The sequence below is a fragment of the Pantherophis guttatus genome, chromosome 4 (assembly GCF_059756535.1).
Source record: "Pantherophis guttatus breed Tessera chromosome 4, ASM5975653v1, whole genome shotgun sequence".
In the NCBI taxonomy this organism is placed as follows: Eukaryota; Metazoa; Chordata; class Lepidosauria; order Squamata; family Colubridae; genus Pantherophis; species Pantherophis guttatus.
In genome coordinates, this window is record NC_142066.1 from 3,614,829 (window position 1) to 3,638,375 (window position 23,547).

The 23,547-nt window shown below is 42.6% G+C and overlaps 1 protein-coding gene across 1 annotated transcript; it reads left to right on the top strand.

Annotated features, from left to right (window-relative positions):
* The first annotated feature begins 9,229 nt into the window (after positions 1 to 9,229).
* On the top strand, positions 9,230 to 14,103 carry LOC117657909 (uncharacterized). The gene is made up of 5 exons (XM_087891852.1): positions 9,230 to 9,647; positions 10,738 to 11,049; positions 11,727 to 12,047; positions 13,177 to 13,293; positions 14,003 to 14,103. The coding sequence occupies exons 1-5, from the start codon at positions 9,299 to 9,301 to the stop codon at positions 14,101 to 14,103; spliced, it is 1,200 nt and encodes a 399-aa protein (XP_087747978.1). The 5' UTR covers positions 9,230 to 9,298.
* The last annotated feature ends 9,444 nt before the right edge of the window (positions 14,104 to 23,547 follow it).

The following is a 23,547-nucleotide window of genomic DNA, read 5'->3' on the forward strand; positions in this document are numbered from 1 at the left end:
AAAGGGAGACTATCGGGGGCACAGGAGTATTTTCACTCCAAAATTCATCTATTCTGATGTCTTCAGTTCTCAGTCGTTTGAGAGGAGCAGGAAGGAGAAAAGGGAGGCTCCTTATACTCAACACGCCCTTCTCTGTGACCCACAGAAGGACCCGTTTCTTGGCTCATCCAGTACTCCAACTTCCTATCTCTTTAATTGACTTTGAAGCTGGCGTTTGGGGTCTTCTTCTGGGTGTTTCTGGTGGGAGGGACTGCTCTGCACCCTCTCCCCAAATCTCCTTTAGTTGAAATGACCGTAAATCAAGAGAACTGGTGACACAATTGAGGGAAGGCAGATAAGTGCCCCCGTTGTTCAAATTATGCCAAACTAAGAAACAAGAAAGGTATTGTTTGCTGAGAAAGATCTAGAATAAGAAAAGAACGTGAGAGTAAAGTAATAATCTCTTTGGGCAGGAGAAGAGTCAGTTTGAGATGGGAAGTAGAAGAGGAAGGAGGTCTCAAACCTATCATCCAAGGGATGGTCTCCATCTTCTTTTCAGGATTCCTGGGTAGCCAGCCTTGAGATCCACCACTCTCTTCTTATTTCCCCAGAGAGATTCAGAGCTGCAACTTGTCTTGAGCCAGTCCTCCAACTCAACGCCCAAGGGAGGAACTGCGTCATCCGTCTAACACAGCTCAACTCCTACGCCTTCTTCATGTTACCAAAGCCTTTCTCTATGAAGCAGCTCACTGTCGCCATCCTCCTGGCCTCTCTTGCACCCAAAGAGAATTTAAACTAAAAAATAGCCATCCGGTGAGGTAAGAGGTGTGAATGGCACGAAGCCAAGACATTCTGCTTTTTGCAAGACCTAAATGTCAGCCCTGTGTCTCTGACCTGATTAGTTCCACTTCTTCTCCTAAGCCATGCATTTCCAAAGTGGAGCCATAAATCCATGCAATAAAAAGAATAATAAAGCATTAATAAAGAAACACGTCAAAGGATTGAGGCCTTTGAACTATGGTGCTGGAGAAGACTCCTGCAAGTCCCTTGGACTGCTAGGCGATCAAACTGGTTGGTCCTAGAGGAGATCAACTCTGACTGCTCTTTAGAAGGCCAGATCCTGAAGAGGAAACTCAAATCCTTTGGCCACCTAATGAGAAGGAAGGACTCACTGGAGAAGAGCCTAATGCTGGGAACGATTGAGGGCAAAAAAAGAAGGAGGGGACAGCAGAGAACGAGATGGCTGGATGGGGTCACTGAAGCAGTTGGTGTGAGCTTAAATGGATTCCGGGGGATGGTAGAGGACAGGAAGGCCTGGAGAAAAGTTGTCCATGGGATCTCAAAAGTTCGGACACGACTTTGCAACTAACAACAACAAAGAAACACTTCAACTGGCAATATCGTCAAAGAGCAGTAGGTTCCACTGAAACGGCTCTTAAACACATTGGCTGTGTCTCAAACATCAGAATGTTGCCTTTCAATTTTATCAGTCCCCTCTTAATAGCATCTCTGATTGGTCTTAAGGTCTTCCAGCTATTGGCTTTGATGAAGGTCCATCCAAGACATCATCACTCCCTGATCTTTTGGGATTATTCCCCTCCTCAACTGAAGGTCTCTTCAAACCAACCTGAAGAACCTAGACATCAAGGAGAGGCCTTTTGTGCTGGAAAGCCAGATGTTTGAGAGGTATTTCTGAGGAAAAGGGAAGCAGAGATGCCACGTTGAATTTTGGCTGAAGGAAACCATGAAACTGATGGTGATCTCGAGAGGCCAGAACCATTTAACGAAGGTGAAAGATGAGATGGTGGACACAGCTGGGAATTCTTGGCATGAATGGTGATAACAAACTAACAGACCCCAAGATTGAAAGAAATTAAGAAACAGAGAGAAAAAAGATTGGCTTTGAGGACAGAAGAAGAAACAAAAATGGGTTTTCGATTTATGATTGTTGATGTTCGATCATGGAATTGATCTCCCCTCCTCAAAATTCCTAAATATCTCTTTTTTCCTTTCATTAAAAATAAATTGAAGGGGAGAAGAGCTCTCTATAAACCATACAAATATTTTTTTAAGTGTGATAATCAGCTCCTGGGGGTTCCCAAATATCTCTGAGGGAATAATCTGGTTTGATTTTTTGCTTCAACAGAGTGGACCCTCTATAAATGCTTAATGAAGTAAATATCTGCCTACAGTATATGCATTAAAATACCCTTCTTGCGTGGATATTTTCCAATGGCCACTTCTGGGATTTAATCGTATCTTCTTCCATTCCAGCTGGAAATAGTTTTTGTTTTAATCTTTGGCGTGAAAAATCCTCTCCACATCTGGAAAAGGCCAGGCTGACCTTTGGTTGGTCTCAGAAACCAAAGCTTGAAGAGGTCTGGATACTTCTTAAAGTATCTTCTTCCTCCTGGTTTCTTCAAGAAATCCAGAATGGAGATATTGGGAAATCATCTAGGATGAAGACAAGGGCCAATGGTGTTTGTACTATGGTCAAAATAAACTACAGAGTCAAATTGGTCACCAGGAGTTGAAACTCATGCTGAGGAGATCTTGCCTAATAAAAGGCATAGAGCCGTGATGGCAAACCTATGGCACGCGTGCCACAGGTGGCACGCAGAGCATGTCAACTGGCACGCCAGCTCAGCCTCTCTAGGAGTCTCTGGAGGCTGTTGACAACAAAAAAACGTCACTTCCTGTCCAACCAGAAGTCGGGAAATGGGCCATTTCGGGTCTCCGGAGGGCTTGGGGAGGCTGTTTTCGCCCTCCTCAGATGCATAGAGAGGATCTGGAGCCAGGTGAGAAAGAAAAATGGGCCTACTGGACCATCGCTTGCCATGAGGGGGGGGGGAGGGCATCACGGAAACCTCCAGAAGGCCTCCAGAGTCTGGGAAGGCTGTTTTCACCCTCCCAGGGGCTCAAGGAAAGCCTCCGGAGCCCGGGGAGAGCAAAAATGCCCACCCCCACTGTGGTGCAAGAGGCCGACTAAGCCATGCCCACCATGGCCAAGCCCACCCAGCAACTGGGCAGAGAACCCATTGCTAAAATTTTTGAAGCCCACCCACCCCTGGTCTTATCTTTTCCACTGCGAGTTCAACTAATTCTGATAACCTTCTACATCCGCTTAATGGTGGTTAAGTTTCTGAGCAACACTGTGGATCCTGGTAGCTAACTTTGAAGATGCAGCAGAGATGCTACGCTATGGATTGGTGTATCGGGGGAATGAAGCAGCTTCTGGGTTGGAGGTAAAGGAGGGTTTGAAAGGAAATGTGGCGTTTTTTTCCGAGTTTTGTCAGTTCACACCAATTATATTATTTCTGGCTCTTCTTAAGTTCCGTGGTTGCACAGAGGACTTGACAATGGCACGCCTAGGACCGGAGGCGGTGAGATGCCCTTGTGCGATTGCAGAAAAGGTTTGCTGTGGTCACGAAGGCTTCGGAGCTGAGCAGTGAGCGGGGTTCATCTTGCTGGACCTGCTACATGAAGAGGAGGGTGGTAGAGAAGTGTTGATGACGTGCTTCCTTTCTTGCTGTTCGCTGTCAAGAACAAAGGCCAGGTTATCACCCCCAGTTCAGAAGCAGAGCAGCGGTGGTGCTGAGAAGACCTCAGCTCCACAAAATGGACCGTTTCCTGGAGAACGGAAGCCACCCCTGGAAGGATCGGTTGAACGTTTATCGCTTCTCTTGGCCTTCTTCAGCTTCTCTTGTTCCCACCATGAATTGTGTGGCTCGCTTCTTATTTCTTCCAGTTTTTCTCCAGATCCTTCTGTGTGAATCGACCGCCCAAGGTAAACTTCATTTCTTCGCTTCTACTTTTTCCATTTTCTGAGATAAAATGGGAGGAAGGATCCAGAGCTGAAGATTTCTCTCCCAAGAGGTAGAGGGGAATAAATCCTCCCTATCACGCTTGGGAATGTGTAGTTGATATCAGAAGAATAGATAAACGAGCTATCACTGTGATATACACTGAAAAATCTCCCTTCTTCCTATTTTCCTTTTTCTTATTTCTGAGGAGCGATTTTTTTTTTGTCTTCTTTCTGAAAAAGAAATTTCCTATCCAGGAATTGTTTTTTAAGCGGTAAATTAGCGAAAAGACTCAAAAGAGAAAGACAGCCGTTTGTATTTGATGAACAGAATAAATAATGAGATTTTGCTTCTTAGAAACGTTTGTTTTTCTCACTGAAATTTTAGAAATTTCAAATGTTCTTTCCTGTGACAGCTCTTCAAGTATTGGGAGATGCCGTCGTATCTCCCCTAATCCTTCTCTTTGTTAGACTAGACAAATCCTCTCAATCGTTCATCATATAGTTTAGCTTCAAGTCCCCTTATCATCTTTCTTGCTCTTCTCTGCACTCTTTTTCTCAACATCTTTTTTTTTATTGAAAAATTTTTTCAAATACAGATTTTTCCTCCTTATCCCTCCCCTCCTCCCTAACCTCCCCTCCCCCTCCCCTCCCCCGTGGCTTCTCCAGAATAAAACCCAAATTAATAACAGATTATATAATACTTTACCATCCTTTTTGCTCCACCCCCCATATGCGGACCCTTTCTTTCTAACAATATTATTATATCCCCCTTATATTATACATTTCAAAGCGACATTCAACTGTAAAATTATATAATAAATCCTAATTTAGCAATTTCATCTATTCAACTCATAATCTATCCATTTCCTCCTCCCCCGTGCATATATCTCTTAATTCAAATCTTTTATGTATATTAATATAGCATACCATCCTTTTTCCAAAACTAAACAATCAGTTCTCCACCCTTCTGACAATATTATTATATCCTCCTTATACTATACATTTCAAAGCAACATTCAGCTGTAAAATTATATAATAAATCCTAATTTAGCAATTTCAACTCATCCTCCCCCGTACATAAATCTCTTAATTCAAATCTTTTACATATATTGATATAACATAACATCCCTTTTCCTAAACTAAACAATCAATAAACTAACCTATCTCCACCCACTTTCCTATAGGTCTACCATACATAATATTTTCAATATCTTTATTCTTCTGCTCACACCACTAAAAAAAATATTTACATATATATATAAAATCCTCAAATGACTTTAAATTTGTAATCCATATGATATCTTCTGTAATGTCTCTCAACTGGATTGTTAATTCCATTACCTATGTTAGGGTAACATCACATCCTAATTCCAACAGTATGTTCGGTATCTTCAATTACCATCTGCCCCCATCAATAGTAAATGTTTTCATATATAAAAAACCACCCGAGTGACTTTATATTTATATTCCATATAGTGTCATCTATAATGTCTTCCATCTAGATTATTAATTCCAACCACCGTGTTGGGGTAACAGCCAGATCTTCTGCATGCCCCAATCCCTTAGTTCTCTTGCCTTATAGCTCAACATAAACGTAATCCATTTGTCAAAGAGTCCAAAATAGAAAGTTCCAATCCACTCAGTTTAAGGCCATCTCACATCCCAAGAGTACAGCACTGCAGGGATCTGTCACTCTCCTCAGGATAATATAAACCAATACTTTGCCTCAACTATATTTTCATATATTCAATCGTCTCTTAAGTAACTGGCATCACTATTGTTTAGTCTAAAAATTTTTGTTTTTGTAGGACCTGCTTCTTCTTTTCTTAACTTTTTGTGGCTTACATCTCCATCCTGGTTTCCTTTCTATGAGTTGTATATCAACTGTTTGATTTCCTTGCTGATCTGTAGCTTGATTAGTCATCACATTAGAATCCAAAGCCGCCTCTCTTGTATTTATAGGTAATCCAACTATAACCTCTGAAGAAGAATCCAGAAGCGGCTCGTCCAAAGGAACCTCTGTGACTTGTTGTTTTTCCATTGTCTCCATCTCCATCTGCTTAGCCTGAGTTTCAGTCTCTTGTTCATTTTGCATTTCTTTGTTCCCCTCCTGTGTTCCTAACGGAAATGTCATATGTGGAGATGTTAAATCCATTTTAAGAACCTTGTAGTAAAATTCTTCCGCTTTTTCAACAATTTTTAATTGGTATCTTTCTCCTTGATATCTCAATATTACACCCACTGGGACATCCCACCTAAATGGGATGTTTTGTTTCTTTAGCTCAGTCACCAAAAATCCAAATTGCTTTCTATCTTTTAACATCTTAGGCGGCAACTCTTTATATATCCAAATCTTTCTTCCGTTCAGTTCTAAAGTAGAGTTGAAAGATTTTTGCACAATATCATTTCTTATTCCTTTGTCTCTAAAGTAAATCACCACATCTCTAGGCAACTGCCTTTGCTTTGCAATCCAAGAATTTACTCTGTAGGCCTTGTCAATCTTACAGAATACCTCTTCAGGATGAACCTTTAAAATCCCAGCCAGAACTTCAGCAGACATCTTTCTCAAATCATCTCTATAATTTTCCTGTAGTCCCCTCATTCTGACCGCAAATTCCATGGACCTATATTGCATTATTGTAACTTCTTTTTCAATCCTTTGTTTTATATTATCAGCATTGTAAGTCTCGTGATCAGCTTTCTTTTTAGACTTTACTTCTAAGCTATTATCTTGAGTATTTATCAAATCATTTTCAATTCTTTGTATTTTATTGTCCAGATTATAAATCTTGTGATCAACTTCCTTCATTTTAGACTCTAGTTCTGAATTAGTATCTTTATCCATCTTTATAACTATTTCTGAAAAAGTTTTCAAAGCTGTTACAAACTGTTGTTTCAGATTGCCATATTTTTGTTGTACCAACTCTTTAATTTCCTGCCTGAATTTTTCAAGATTCTGGTTCACAATCTCATCATGTCTTGCCATCTCCTCCAAAACAAATTCTTTTAGGTTAAAACCAATCTTCTGAGTCTACAAATTCAAAACTTGTTCATGTGGTTTGTAAATGGGGGAAACCCCCCCCCGCTGCTTGTTTGTCTGGCTTTGTTAGTTTTAACACCATTCTGCCACACAGACAAACTCTTTTTTAAAAAAAGGACTTCTCTCCAGACAATATCAATATCAAATCTCCAAGAGGAAAGAAACATAAAGTAGAAATTTTTCTTTTCAATTCTAGCCAGCACTATTATTTCTGCTACTTTGTAGCTTGTTAAACTATTCAGGCGGAAGGACTTTCACTTTCAGCTTTCTTCTTCTCAAGCCTCAGCTAGTCGCCATTTTAAACTTTTTTTCCTTCGCTTTTAAAATCACTTATAAAATTGTTAAAAATACTTGCGATTTAGGGTCCAGAGTCCAGAACTCATCCTCTTTGTTTAAACAATCTGTTAGTTCTCAGTAAATGGCTTGGTCCTGTCACCTAGCTCTGCAAAAAGCAGAGTTCTCCCGACGCCCGGAGCAGCGGCGAGGAAAAGAGGGAGCCTCATCCTGCTTCGTCCCCAAGAGTAAAACAAAAACTCTGGAGACTTCGCAGAGGGCTCTACCTGCCCTCGCCTGCTCTATCTCACATTTCCTTAAGGAAATGGAGTTTTTCGAGCCGCCTTTCAGATGTAAAGGCGGCTCTTTACGAGCGACGGGGCTGGCGGTCTCAAAGGACCGTCTGATGGTGACGGAAGCCAAACCGGAAGCCGAGTCTCAACATCTTTTTCATATCATGGTAACCAAAGCTGGACTCAGTATTCCAGGTGTGGCTTCACCCGGGCAGAATAAAGCAGTAATATCGCTTCTCGTGATAGAATAGAATAGCAGAGTCGGAAGGGACCTTGGAGGTCTTCTAATCCAACCCCCTCCTCAGGCAGGAAACCCTACACCACTTCAGACAAATGGATGTCCAATCTCTTCTTAAAAACTTCCAATGTTGGAACATTCACAATTTCTGGAGGCAAGTCGTTCCACTGATTATTGTTCTGACTGTCAGGAAATTTCTCCTTATTTCTAGGTTGCTTCTCTCCTTGATGAGTTTCCATCCATTGCTCCTTGAAACTCTGCCTCTGTTGGTGCAGCCTAGGACTAATATGGCTTTTTTGGCAGCTGGCACACACTGCTGGCTCATATTTAAGTGAGAGTCCACTAGGACTCCAAGATTCCTCTCACAATTACTGCAGTTGAGCCAGGTTCCACTTATTCTACACCTGTGTACTTGTTTTTTTTTTTTCTTCCCTGAGTGTAAAACTTTACATTTCTTGCATCTTGCTGGCCAGGGCTCAATGCTCAAGTCAGTCAACATGCTAACGATGAACGTTTTACCTCAGGATTTTTCACCTGGAGATTCTTGACCATAGATTAAGCAAACTGCACGTCCCCTTTCCTTGGTCCAGTAAAATAGGCCCATTTTGCCAAATTCTTTATCACAGTCACAAAGTCACAATCGCCAGTCTTCACTAGCATTTCCTGTGACTTCGACATTTGTGGTCAGCCTCTTTAGCTTCATGTGGCAAGTGTCAAATAGAAGTTAACCAAGTTCCGATTGTAACAATGGCTCCGTCAAGCAAAAGCATCGACAAAATGATTCAGATGGATTCAGGTCTTGCTGAGGCTAATTCATGGCTCTCTTGCAAAAGATCTTTAATAGATTAAATTAATAGGCCAGGCCATGGACGTGAATCTGCAGGCAGAGGAAAAGATCTCTCTTAGAGGTGGGATTCAGCCGGTTCGGATCGGTTCGCCCGAACTGGTGGTGGAAATTGTGGTTGGGCTCAGCCACCTGCCCCGGCTCTTTGCCATCCTATTTAGGCACGTTTTTGAGGCCGGGCACATATGTGGAAGCTATGCACACCAGCAAAGTACATGTGCGGAAGGCGGGGGCAAGTGCGCACTCACATTTCCAAAACGGTAGGGAAAGTAAGTGAATACCAGCCCTGATCTCTCTTCTGCTGAATTTAGGTAGAGGGTCCCTGTTTGTCAGCAGTATGAGACCCTCCAGATGTTACAGAATCCCAGCTATCATAAGCCCTGTCCAATATGGCCACTGCTAAAGGGTGATGGGAATTGTAGTCCAGGGATACATGCAGAAAGACACATTTGGTCCATCCTTAGCTCTCAACAGGCATGCATTGACTTGTCTGGATCTCCGTTAAAGAATTAATTGTGGTTGGTAGAGATGTTGAGAGTAATGCTCTACTACTCTCCAGTCATCGGATGTATACATAATCCACAGCCTAATGACCATAATGCAGCCTGCTGTCGGAATATCGTATCTGGGTTGTAAGTTTTTTTTTTTTTTTTGAGGTCTGTCGTAACTTCGAAGGTTTACTAAGCAGCCAGTTGTAAGTCAAGGACTACCTGTAAAGACTTTTATTTGAGAGGAGATAATTTGGTTGTTTCTGTCTACTTGTAGCCTGTGGGTTTCTCTTGGATTCTTGCAACGCAATTCTGCTTATAAACTTGCAAGAAGTTTTATGGGATTATTTTCAAATTTCCTTTGTTTTTCAGATTTTCAGAGGAATTTGGCCCCAGCAGCTCCTACCCTGTCCTGGTCACCTTCTCACCAAATTCTCGTCAAAGGAGAATATATCGAATTAATATGTTCCCCACCAGAAGGACAGGAGGGAGAGAAATACTTCTTCGATCGCATGAATGAAAAGGGTGACTGGAAGAGATATCAAGAACAGATCAGAAATACTCTGCTCATTCCTGCATTGCGAATGGGTCCAAAAGCAATATTTTCTTGTTCTTACATGGGGAAAACCAGGGAAGGCAGAAGAGCTCTGTCTCGAATGAGTAATTGGGGTGAATTCTCTGTCATCGGTAAGGAACTTTCTTCTAATTTATAAAGTGTTTACATCAGGGCTTCTCCATCGTGACAACTTTAAGCTGTGTGGACTTCAACTCTCAGAATTCCATATGCTGGCTGAGGAATTTTGGGAGTTAATTTTGTTCTCCAGGTTGAGAAATATTGTTCACATTGTTAGAAAGATGCCTAAGAGATTCCTACAACACGGAATGTTTCAAGGAGACTCAATCCTTGTGTTCATTAATTCATTAAATTAAATATATATATATATATATTTATTTATTTAATTGTTCATGAAACAAAAAAAACCAGTACAAAATGTTCAAACAGACCAATTTGTTTTACACCAGAAAGCTGAAGGAAATGTGATACAGGTAGTCCTCGACTTACGAGCACAATTGAGCCCCAAATTTCTGAGAATTTGTTAAGCGGGGTTTGCCCCATTTTACGACATTTCTTGCCACAGTCGTTAACTGAATCGCTAGAATTGATAAATTAGTAACCTGGTTGTTAAGTGAATCTGGCTTCCCCGTTGTCTTTGCTTGTCAGAAGGTCGCAAAAGTGGATCACAGCCCCCTATGACTCTGCAACTGTCATAAGTATGAATCAGTTGACAAACATCTGAATTTTGATCATGTGACCACGGGGATGCTGGAACGGTCATAAGTGTGAAAATGGTCATAAGTCACTTTTTTCAGTACTGTCGTAACTTTGAATGGTCAGTAAATGAACTGTTGTAAATCGAGGACTACCTATATAGCAGACTTTCATGTTGGAGCAGGGAGATTTTGTTCCACGGAGATTCTGTCTCCTTAGACTATCCCTGGAGAGTGAAGGTATATTGATGAGATTTCAGGGATATTTCTGCCCCACTATTCAGGCTGTGAAGCTGCCCAGCCTAGATTTCTTCAGCCTCCTAATTCCAAGGAGTATATTATGAGGAAAGAGAAAATGTCATCAATTCCTTTCTGTGTGGAGGAAAGTCCAACCGAGAACTCTAGTGAAGTTAGATGAGTTGATGGGTGTCAGTCAAGATACTGTAATCCTGGGACTGCCGGAAGGACATTTGATATTCACTTCTTTTTCCCCTCTGGATCTATCTAGAGCTTCCACCAGCTCCCATCCTTTCTCCAGATCCTCCAGAACCCCTTTATCTGGTTGGGGAGAACATTACCCTCTGGTGCTCAACTCCCAACCTCCTTCTTCAAGGCCGGAGACGCTACCAGTTTTCCCACACAAGGCAAAACGAGGATCAGCCCTCTATAAAAGATCTGGATTGGCACGAAGGCAACATCTCCCTGGTCCTCACAGCCACAAGGGAAGATTCTGGATTATATAAATGCCGGTACCTAGAATGGAAATATGAGAGAGACATCTCTTCCAAGTGGAGTCGTCCGGTCTCAATTGTGGTGAGAGGTGTGGAATCTTTTTTCTTCATTTTGAAAATATAACTGGGGCTGTACAATCCTTGGTTGTATAAACAGAGGCAGAGAATCAAAATCATTTGAAGTATTAATACCGCTTTATAAAGCGTTAGTAAGGAATCCTACATCCTGGAATCCTACATCCTGTTTTGGTCACCACATTACAAAAAAGATGTTGAAATTTTGGAAAAAGTGCAGAGAAGAGCAACTAAGGTGATTAAAGGCCTGGAGATTAAAACATATGAAGAATGTTGCAGAATTTGGGTTTGGCTAATCTAAAAAAAAAGAATTTGTGGGGATATGATAGCAGTATCCAGTATTTGAGGGGCTGCCACAAGGAAGAGGGGGTCAAATTATTTACCAAAGCACCAGAAGGCAGGACAAGAAACAACGGGTGGAAACTAATCAAGGACAGAAGCAACCTGGAATTAAGGAGAAACTTCCTAATAATGAGGACAATTAATCAGTTGGACAGCTTGCCACCAGATGTTGTAGGGGCTTCATCACTGGAGGTTTTTAAGAAAAGACTGGACAGCCACCTATGGGGTCTCCTGTTTGAGCAGGAAGTTGGACTAGAAGACCTCCAAGGTCCTTTCCAGATCTGTTCTGACTGATTGACAGTTGAGTCACAGCATCTCCAAGCTAATTCCCATTTCTTCTCTTCTCCAGATCCTCTGCCTCCCCCAGTGTTGAAGCTGCACCCTCCTTCTGGATCCCTGGAGGAAGGCAAAGTCCTGTCCATCCTGTGTTTGTCCAGCGAGAGCAACAACACCAAAAGGTTCCATTTCTCCCAGAATGGTGTGGAGATGACCTCCAGCAATGAAGAGCCTGTGAAGAGCAGCAGAGACTCTGGGCTTCTTACTCTAAATATGTCGGTAGCTTTGCTATGTGCCAAAAACAACGAAAGCCTGCAATTTGCTTGCAGATATGAGGAAAACATAAATGGGCGCTGGATCATGTCTCCTTGGAGCAAGACGTTGAATGCCACAGGTGGGTCTTTTCAGGAGGTGGAGTCCTCCGCTGCCTAAATGCAGAAGGAACACTTTGCAACACCTGATTTAACTATTTATTATACACTTTATGTAACTGGCCTTGTGCTGGAGCACAGAGGTTAGGAAGGGCAAAGAAAGACCTATAGAAATGGCTTCTGTGAGATCCCACAGAAAGTCTAGAAGTGAGACTAAGGCAGAGGTCTGCAACCTTAAACACTCAAAAGAGCCATTTGGACCCGTTTCCCACAGAAAAGAAAACACCGGGAGCCACAAAACCCTTCCCGTGCCTGACTATTTCTTGAGCGGCCACAAAACTAGCATATGTAGTTGAATTAAACCTTCTGTTTTCTTCTGAAACAGTTCTTTTCTTTGATTTATCCATGGTTGGCCTACTGAGGGTTGAAAAGCTCAATGAATCGTGTGCCGGTGGGCATCGCACATTGGTGGTTGTGACACATATTTTGAGTAACAGGGAGCGCCACAGCAGAGGGGTGAAGGAGCCACATGTGGCTCCAGAGCCACAGGTTGCTGACCCTTGGACTAATTCAAGAGGAATCCATTTCAGGGGTGAAATGCTCCCGGTTCGGACTGGATCGCCCGATCAGGTAGCGATGAAGGCAGGTGGTTCGGAGAACCGGTAGCAAAAATCCCTCCCCCCCCTCCGCATTGCCCAGTTAAGCCACACTTTTTTTATTTTTAAAAGCATTTCTACAACCTCTTTGGCCGAAAAAATGCTTTTAAAAGTTAAAAAAAAAAAGCCTCTGATGATCGCACGGCTCAGCTGGGATCATCAGAGGCTTTTAAAAGCATTTTTTTTACAACCTCTTCAAAGAGGTTATAGAAAAAATGTTTTTAAAAGGAAAAAAAGCCTCTGCCGATCAGCAGAAGAGGTTGTAGAAAAAATGGTTTTAAATTTTTTTTTAAGTTGGCCACGCCCACTCAGTCATATTATACCAACCAACCATCCACCAAGCCATGCCCACAAAACCGGTAGTAACAAATTTTACATTTCACCACTGATCCATTTCAATTATACATGAAATAGCATATAAATTTTCAAGTACAGGGCACGGTTAAAATGTTCTACCAAGAAATACTTTTTAAAATCCTTCTCTCTTTTTTTTTAGTAGTTGAACCAGTTTGGAACCTAGATTTCGATTTTATTTGGAGTTATGCCCGGATGTTGATTCCTCTTATAATCCTTCTGGTTCCACTTGCCTTTTATTTCCGGAAGAAGAAAAGCAGTAAGTGAAGGGTTTGGGTTCAAGGGTTCCCTTATCTGGAGTCCTGATGTGGTTGGAGATTCTCTGGGGAGGCAGGAAAAAAGAGTCAGGTCAGGATTTGAGAGGAATGGACAGATATTACATGAGGTGTAACATTAGGAGTTTTCGGAACTCTAACCATCCAATTCAAGGATTTTTCTTCCACAAGTCCATTTGCCTTGATCTCTGTGAACACCTAAATTTCTTGATTTGTTGGTTTCAACCAAAGAATTTAAGCTTTGTAGTACCCCTAGATATTTCTTTAAAAAATGGAGATGAATAATTCTCTTTATGGCCTTCAGTTTCACAAATCCTGCATTGGCCAAGAAATTAAATGGACTTTAAGCCCAAATAAATATAAAGAAATATTTAAGAAAACTAAGTATCTTAGAAACCATTAAAGATTTCTCTAATCAAGTGTTGGGGCCAAAGTTTTAAGAGAAGGGTCCCATGGGGTTCTCCTCATCACCATCAGGAATCGGAGACAGGAATCTAGACTGGATCAGATCTGATGCCACAAATCCATTCATATTTTCCTTGATGGGCTGGCAATCTTTTTGGGCTGTAGCAGATGAGCCAACCTTATTTATTTCTAAAAATGCTGTAAAATGATGGAGAAATCCCCTGTTCTCAAGACGTTCCTCAAGCTGCAGGCAGATTGAATGAGTGAGCAATGTCCCTCTTTCCCCAGAACCAGAAGTCACCTACAGCAACATCGAGAACTTCTCGTCTCCTCCTGGTCCAACAATGAAGAACCATCTTAGACAAGAGGAAGAGGAGGAGATATTCTAGTATAACTCCGTGTTTCAATCCCAGCATAAGCAGCAAAACCATCTCTGATGGCAGCAAAATGTATCTCTTGGTTTAGTCTCTTATTATTAGGTGTAAATATGGACATCAACCTTCAGGAAATGAAGAGTTCTTGGTTCCTTCCTTCCTTTAACTAGAAGCTAATTCATGGCCAGTATCTGTAGACAGAATTTGGCTGGTGAAAATGGTATCGGGCTGTCCAATTTATGCTAAATAATCTGAGAAGTTTCTTTTCTGGATCAGCGGAAAAAACATTGGGTTAGGGTTAGGCTTGGAGTAAAAAGAATAACAAAAATGCTGCTATTTTTCAGAAGGGGTGAATGAGGCTTGGATCAAGAAATAAAGATTCCTTCTTCCCTTTCTTGATGGACATCAGATCCTCTGCCTGCTAGATCAACACAATATCCAGCTTTATTTTATACTGCTTTACATATACTTTGCTCTATACTGCTTTGGTAAGACATCTGGTTTCGGTCACCACGGTACAAAAAAGGTGTCGAGAGTCTAGAGAGAGTGCAGAGAAGAACAACTGTTATGGAGGGTTGGTAGACCGCAACCTTCTTTTTTTTCATTTTTTTTTTTCTTCATTTTATTAAATTTGTATACCGCCCTACTCCCGAAGGACTCAGGGCGGTGAACAGCCATAAAATAAAACATATAAATACAAAATTTAAAATGGAGATAAAACAAACTAAATAAATTTGGCTGAACCATTTTAAAACCCCAATAATTTAAAACCAAATTTAAAATTCCCATTTAAAAAGAGGAAAAGTTTAGGTCAGGCCAGCTTGATGGAATAGGAACGTCTTAAGCGCGCGACGGAAGGTACGCAGATCCGGAATCCTCCGTTCTCTCCTTACAATTCACCAAACAGACAAGTCTCAGCAGAGTTTAAACTGAGCTGTTTTTATTTACATAAATAAAACAAAGTCTATTAAAAGAACATCGGTAGTCAGTTTTCTTTTGCAGTGTCCAGTCAGCTCTTTCTGCCATCGCTCTGTGCGATTGGAGTCCGGGTCTTTCTTCCTCAGAAGGAGGAGGCTTTAGTGACTTCAGCTTTGCCTCTGACCCCGAACTCAGTTGCCTGCTGGCTAGCAGCTCTTTATATACTGTCTCAGTGGCAGTTAGAAAAGCCCGGGAGATTCAAAGCCAGGAGCTGCGCTCTGATTGGCTTATTCAATTATCGAAGCTAAAGGTCATTAATAGGCACAGCAACTGGGAGGGAATTTTTCTCTCACAACAACAAAGATACTTAGGGGACTGGAGGCTAAAACATAGGAAAAACGGTTGCAGGACCTGGGAAGCAACCTAGAACTAAGGAGAAATTTCCTAACAGTTAGAATAATTCATCAGTGGAACAACTTGCCTCCAGAAGTTGTGAAGGCTCCAACACTGGAAGTTTTTAAGAAGAGATTGGACGACCATTTCTCTGAAATGGAATAAGGTTTCCTGCCTGAGCAGGGGGTTGGACTAGAAGACCTCCGAGGTCCCTTCCGACTCGGTTATTCTGTATTCTGAAATGATGAGATGCAGCTCAGCTTCAACATATGGCAGAAGAGAAAGCCCATCCCCCCCCCCAAAAAACGGAGAAGACTTCAACACCATCCTATTCTACGAGTCTTAGTTTAGAGATAACTAATTAGACTTGAGCCTGCTGGGAAGATTTGACTTGTTGTGTTTGTAATGCAGCTTTTCGGGGGGGGGTTCTTCTTCAGAATTGGCACTTTAATATATTGGAGAAAGCAAATCTTGAAGGGCATGTGTGCTCCAGTGGATCTGGGTTGATTGGTTTGACTGGATTTTGGTCTTTCAGCTGCAACCTTGGCCATGTTTTGGTCTTAATAAGAGGTTAAAAAAAAGAAACCTTGATTTGGATAGAGAGATAGACTTGATGCATCAAACAACTGCCGTGAAATCTAGTTGAGAGGCCCTTTTCCACACTGAAATATCCCTTGGATCTGCCAGCTCATAGGTGAACCTTCATACTTTGGGGGTTTTACATCTGACCCTCAAGTGTGAGAGAGAAGGTCAAGTTTTTTTTCTTTCTTGGCTCTGTTCCTGTTCATGTTTGTCTGAAGCCACAGGAAAAGCTGCATGTTCTTCTGTGAGTTTAATGTCAGAGAAAAAGCAAAATAAAAGCCAAAAAAGAGATGCATCTTGTGATTTTTCTTTCCCAATATTTCTTAGACAGCAGACTCACAAAAGGCTCTGAGAAGAGCTGCGACTTCCCTTGAGTCAGTCCCCCAACGCAACGACCAAGGGAGGAACTGCGTCATCAGACATAAAATTAAATAAATAGGGTTCTGACTTATAGGGGCCTCTTTCTTCTTCTCCTGAATTCAGCCTATCCTTTGTGGTTTTGGGTGGGAAGAACATTTGGAAGTAATGATGGGCCTTATCCCTTCCAGAGATGACCACTTGGCCATCTTTTCCACTCCGTGTTCAACTACTTCTGATGAACAGTTTAATAGTGGTTAGGTTTCTGAGCAACACTTTGGAACCTGGTAATTAATTTTGAAGATATGGCAAAGATGCTACGCTATGGATTGGCGGAGCTGGAGATGAAGGATCTTCTGGATCGGAGGTAAAAGAGGGGTTTTGGGTGCTGGGGGAGAAGCTTTGAAGCTGAGAGTAAAAGCATCATGTAAAGGAAATTTGGCATTTTGCTCTAAGTTTTGTCAGTTCCAGATACATTATGTTATTTCTGGCTCTTCTTAAGTTCCGTGGTTGCACAGAGGACTTGACAATGGCACGCCTAGGACCGGAGGCGGTGAGATGCCCTTGTGAGATTGCAGAAAAGGTTTTCTGTGGTCAAGAAGGCTTCAGAGCTGATCGCTGGGCCTGCTACGTGAAGAGGAGGGTGATAGAGAAATGTTGATGACGTGCTTCCTTTCTTGCTGTTCGCTGTCAAGAAAAAAGGCCAGGTTATCACCCTCAGTTCAGAAGCAGAGCAGCGGTGGTGCTGAGAAGACCTCAGCTCCACAAAATGGACCGTTTCCTGGAGAACGGAAGCCACCCGTGGAAGGATCGGTTGAACGTTTATCGCTTCTCTTGGCCTTCTTCAGCTTCTCTTGTTCCCACCATAAACTGTGTGGCTCGCTTCTTATTTCTTCCAGTTTTTCTCCAGATCCTTCTGTGTGAATCGACCGCCCAAGGTAAGCTTCATTTCTTCGCTTCTACTTTTTCCATTTTCTGAGATAAAATGGGAGGAAGGATCCGGAGCGGAAGATTTCTCTCCCAAGAGGTAGAGGGGAATAAATCCTCCCTATCACGCTTAGGAATTTGTGGTTAATATCAGAAGAATAGATAAAAGAGCTATCACTGTGGTATACAATCGCTGACTATTGGGGGCGAATCATTGGCCCCACGGAAAGGGCTCACAACTTGGGTGTCCTCCTGGATTCACGGCTGTCTTTAGAAGAGCACTTGACGGCCGTGACCAGGAGGATTTTTCATCAGGTTCGCCTGATTCCCCAGTTGTGTCCCTTTCTAGATCGGGACTCCTTACTCACGGTCACTCATGCCCTCGTCACCTCCCGTCTGGACTATTGTAACGCTCTCTACATGGTGCTCCCCTTGAGGAGCACTCGGAGGCTCCAACTGGTGCAGAGTGCGGCCGCACCGGTAGTGATGGGAGCGACGTGGCGCTCCCATGTAACACCTCTCCTGCGCGAGCTGCACTGGCTCCCGGTGGTCTTCCGAGTACACTTCAAGGTTTTGGTTATCACCTTTAGAGCGCTCCATGGCTTAGGACCTGGTTATTTACGGGACCGCCTGCTACCACCAATAGCCTCCCACCGACCAGTACGCTCCCATAGAGAGGGGCTCCTCCGGGTGCCGTCGGCCAAACAATGTTGACTGGCGGCCCCCAGGGGGAGAGCCTTCTCTGTGGGGGCACCTACTATCTGGAACGAGCTCCCCCCAGAGATACGGAGGATCCCGGATCTGCGTACCTTCCGTCGCGCGCTCAAGACTTTCTTATTTCATCAAGCCGACCTGACCTAAGTCTTTCCCCTTTTAAATGGAAATTTTAAATTTGGTTTTAAATTATTGGGGGTTTTAAATTTGTTCAGCCAAATTATTTAATTCGTTTTAATCTATTTTAAATTTTGTATTTATATGTTTTATTCTATGGCTGTTCACCGCCCTGAGTCCTTCAGGAGTAGGGCGGTATACAAATTCAATTAATAATAATAATAATAATAATAATAATAATAATAATAATAATAATAATACACTGAAAAATCTCCCTTTTTCCTATTTTCCTTTTTCTTATTTCTGAGGAGTGATTTTTTGTTTTTTGTCTTCTTTCCGAAAAAGAAAATCTCCATCCAGGAATTGTTTTTTAAACCGCAAAATAGAGAAAAGACTCCAAAGAGAAAGACAGCCGTTTGTATTTGATGAACAGAATAAATAATGAGATTTTGCTCCTTAGAAACGTTTATTTTTCTCACTTCCTTGCCTGAAATTTTAGAAATTTTAAATGTTCTTCCCTGTAACTGTCCTTCAAGTATTGGGAGATGCTATCGTAGCTCCCCTAATCCTTCTCTTTGTTAGACTAGACAAATCCCCTCAATCGTTCATCGTATAGTTTAGCTTCCAGTCCCCTTATCATATTTCTTGCTCTTCTCTGCACTCTTTTTAGAGTCTCAACATCTTTTTCATATCACGGTAAGCAAAACTGGACTCAGAATTCCAGGTGTGGCTTCACCAAGGCAGAATAAAGCAGTCCTATCACTTCTTGTGATAGAATAGAATAACAGAGTTAAAGGAGGTCTTGGAGGTCTTCTAATCCAACCCCCTCCTCAGGCAGGATACCCTACACCACTTCAGACAAATGGTTGTCCAATCTCTTCTTAAAAACTTCCAAAGTTGGAGCATTCACAATTTCTGGAGGCAAGTTCTTCCACTAATTAATTGTTCTCACTCTCAGGAAATTTCTTCCTAGTTCTAGGTTGCTTCTCTCCTTGATGAGTTTCCATCCATTGCTCCTTGAAACTCTGCCTCTGTTGGTGCAGCCTAGGACTAATATGGCTTTTTTGGCAGCTGCCACACACTGCTGGCTCATATTTAAGTGAGAGTCCACTAGGACTCCAAGATTCCTCTCACAATTACTACACTTGAGCCAGGTTCCACTTATTCTATACCTGTGTACTTGGTTTTTTTTTCTTCCCTGAGTGTAAAACCTTACATTTCTTGCATTTTGCTGGCCAGGGCTCAATGCTCAAGTCAGTCAACATGCTAACGATGAACGTTTTACCTCAGGATTTTTCACCTGGAGATTCTTGACCATAGATTAAGCAAAGTGCACGTCCCCTTTCCTTGGTCCAGTAAAATAGGCCCATTTTGCCAAATTCTTTATCACAGTCACAAAGTCACAATCGCCAGTCTTCACTAGCATTTCCTGTGACTTCGACATTTGTGGTCAGCCTCTTTAACTTCATGCGGCAAGTATCAAGTAGAAGTTAACCAAGTTCCTATTGTAACAATGGCTCCGTCAAGCAAAAGCATCGACAAAATGATTCAGATGGATTCAGATCTCGCTGACGCTAATTCACGGCACTCTTGCAATAGCCCTTTAATAGATAAATTAATAGGCCAGGCCAGAGACGTGAATCTGCAGGCAGAAGAAAGGATCTCTCTCAGAGGTGGGATTCAGCCGGTTCAGATCGGTTTGCCAGAACTGGTAGCGGAAATTGCGGTTGGGTTCGTCCACCCGCCCCGACTCTATGACATCCTATTTAGGCACGTTTTTTGAGGCAGGGTGCATGCGTGGAAGGCCAGGAGCATGCACTCGCTCACATTTGCAGAACGGTAGGGAAAGTAAGTGAATACCAGCCCTAATCTCTCTTCTGCTGAATTTAGGTAGAGGGTCCCTGTTTGTCAGCAGTATGAGACCCTCCAGATGTTACGGAATCCCAGCTATCATGAGCCCTGTCCAATATGGCCACTGCTAAGGGATGATGGGAATTGTAGTCCAGGGATACATGCAGAAAGACACGTTTGGTCCATCCTTAGCTCTCAATAGGTCTGTGTTGACTTGTCTGGATCTATGTTAAAGAATTGTTCATTGTGATTGGTAGAGTTGTTGAGAGTAACGGTCTACTCTCTAGACGTCAGACGTACACATACACGTTGGTTTAATGACTATGGGAAACCAGGCCTATTGTTTTTGCAGAATTGTAAGACATGCTAGCCTGTGGAGAAAATACATTGACTATGTTTCTTGTCAGGGTATGAAGATTTAAGAGCTGTAAGCTGATGAGAGGTTGTAAGCGGAGGCAACCGGAACTGATGCAACGGAATGAGGGCAGCATGTCATACCCTGACATTTCTAATCTCATGAGCTAGGCTGAAGCTTGAGAATTGTATTCTAGAGACAACCCTTAGGAACTAGGACCATAAAAGGTAACTCGTAAAAAAGGGCAGGGGGTGATAGAATTAGAGTAGTGGGAAGTATAATCAGGGGTGGGAGATAATGTATTCATTTTAGACCAGGGGTGAAATCCAGGAGGTTCTGACAGGTTCTGGAGAACCGGTAGCGGAAATTTTGAGCAGATCGGAGAACCAGCAAATACCACCTCTGTCTGGCCCCAGAGTAGGGAGGGAATGGAGATTTTGCAGTATCCCTCCCCTGCCATACCCACCAAGCCACGCCCATCAAGCCACACCACACCCACCAAGCCACGCCTACAGAACAGGTAATAAAAAAAATTGGATTTCACCACTGCTTTAGATGCTTCGGATAGGTAGTTACGACATGAGTAGTAACCCAATGAAGAAAAGGTGAGAGGTAAATTTGCAATAGAGAATATAAGGCAAACATATTGATGATTTAACTCCGCATTGGCGACAGGAAAGGCATCCGGCCAGAAAACACTCAGCTCCATTCAGTTGCCCAGACTCTACCCGGCAAGGATTTATGGGGTCTTTAAAAGATGATGATGATGAAGAGATCATTTGGTTGTTTCTGTCTACTTGTAGCCTGTGGGTTTCTCTTGGATTCTTGCAACACAATTCTGCTTATAAGCTTGCAAGGATTTTTATGGGATTCTTTTCAAATTTCCTTTGTTCCTCAGGTTTTCAGAGGAATTGGGCCCCAGCAGCTCCCACCTTGTCCTGGTCACCTTCTCACCAAACTCTCGTACAAGGAGAATATATTGAATTAATATGTTCCCCACCAGAAGGACAGAAGGGAGAGAAATACCTCTTTGATCGCATGAATGAAAAGGGTGACTGGAAGAGGTATCAAGAACAGATCGGAAATACTCTGCTGATTCCTGCATTGCGAATGGCTCCAAAAGCAACATTTTCTTGTTCTTACATGGGGAGAAACAGGGAAGGCAGAAGAGCTCTATCTCGAAAGAGTAAATCGGGTGAATTCTCTGTCATTGGTAAGGAACTTTCTTCTAATTTATAAAGTGTTTACATCAGGGCTTCTCCATCGTGACAACTTTAAGCTGTGTGGACTTCAACTCCCAGAATTCCATATGCTGGCTGAAGAATTTTGGGAGTTAAGGTCCACTAATTTTTTTCTCCAGGTTGAGAAATATTGTTCACATTGTTAGAAAGATGCCTAAGAGATTCCTACAACACAGAATGTTTCAAGGAGATTCAATGCTTGTGTTCATTAATTCATTAAATTAAATATATATATATATTTATTTAATTGTTCATGAAATAAAAAAGGGACCGTAAAAGATGTTCAAACAGACCAATTTGTTTTACGCCAGAAAGCTGAAGGAAATGTGATACAGGTAGTCCTCGACTTACGAGCACAATTGAGCCCCAAATATCTGTTGTTAAGTGAGAATTTGTTAGGCGAGTTTTGTCCCATTTTACAACCTTTCTTGCCACAGTCGTTAAGTGAATCACGGCAATTGATAAGTTAGTAATTCCGTTGTTAAATGAAACTGGCTTCCCCGTTGTCTTTGCTTTTTAGAAGGTCGCAAAAGGGGATCACAGCTCCCTGGGACACCGCAACCGTCATAAATATGAGTCAGTTGCCAAGTGTTTGAATTTTGATCACATGATCATGGGAATGCTGCAAAGGTTGTAACAGTGAAAAAGTTACTTTTTCAGTGCTGTTGTAACTTTGAATGGTCACTAAATGAACTGTCGTAAGTCTGAGGAGTACCTGTATTGCAGATTTTCACCATGTTGGAGCAGGGAGATTTTGGTGCTCCTTCGCCGAGATTCTGTCTCCTTAGACCAGCGGTGGCGAACTTTTTACTCACCGAGCACTAAACAGGTACGCGGGCTCCTCATGCATGTGGCTTTTGCGTGGTTCCCCCATGCGCGGTCATGCAATTGGCCATCTGTGCATGCGCAGGTTTCGCACAATTGCACCATTTGCACACGTGTGTGGTTTTGGCGCTCGCAATGCATGTGCGCAAATGCCGTCCATACATGTGCGCACTGCATGCAAGTACTCTGGCGTGCGTGCGCAAATGCGTGCGCATGCACAGGAGAGTTCTGAAGACCAGCTTGGTCCCCTGAATTGCGCGCATGTGCACCTGAACATCAGCATCTGCATGTGAGTCGGGTGACAGCTCGCGTGCCTGGAGAGATGGCTCTGTGCGCCACCTTGGCTACTCCTGCCATAGGTTCGCCATCACGGCCTTAGGCTATCCCTGACGAGTGAAGGTATATTGGTGAGATTTCAGGGATATTTCTGCCCCACTTTTCAGGCTGTGAAGCTGCCCAGCCTAGATTTCTTCAACCTCCTGATTCCAAGGAGTATATTATGAGGAAAGAGAACATGTCATCCATTCCTTTCTGTGTGGAGGAAAGTCCAATCGAGAACTCCAGTGAAGTTAGATGAGTTGATGGGTGTCAGTCAAGATAATCCTGGGACTGCCTGAAGGACGTTTGATATTCACTTCTTTTTCCCCTCTGGATCTATCTAGACCCTCCACCAGTTCCCAGCCTTTCTCCAGATCCTCCAGAAACCCTGTATCTGGTTGGGGAGAACATTACCCTCTGGTGCTCAACTCCCAACCTCCTTCTTCAAGGCCGGAGACGCTACCAGTTTTCCCACACAAGGCAAAACGAGGATCAGCCCTCTATAAAAGATCTGGATTGGCACGAAGGCAACATCTCCCTGGTCCTCACAGCCACAAGGGAAGATTCTGGATTATATAAATGCCGGTACCTAGAATGGAAATATGAGAGAGACATCTCTTCCAAGTGGAGTCGTCCGGTCTCAATTGTGGTGAGAGGTGTGGAATCTTTTTTCTTCATTTTGAAAATATAACTGGGGCTGTACAATCCTTGGTTGTATAAACAGAGGCGGAGAATCAAAATCATTTGAAGTATTAATACCGCTTTATAAAGCGTTAGTAAGGAATCCTACATCCTGGAATCCTACATCCAGTTTTGGTCACCACATTACAAAAAAAGATGTTGAGACTTTGGAAAAAGTGC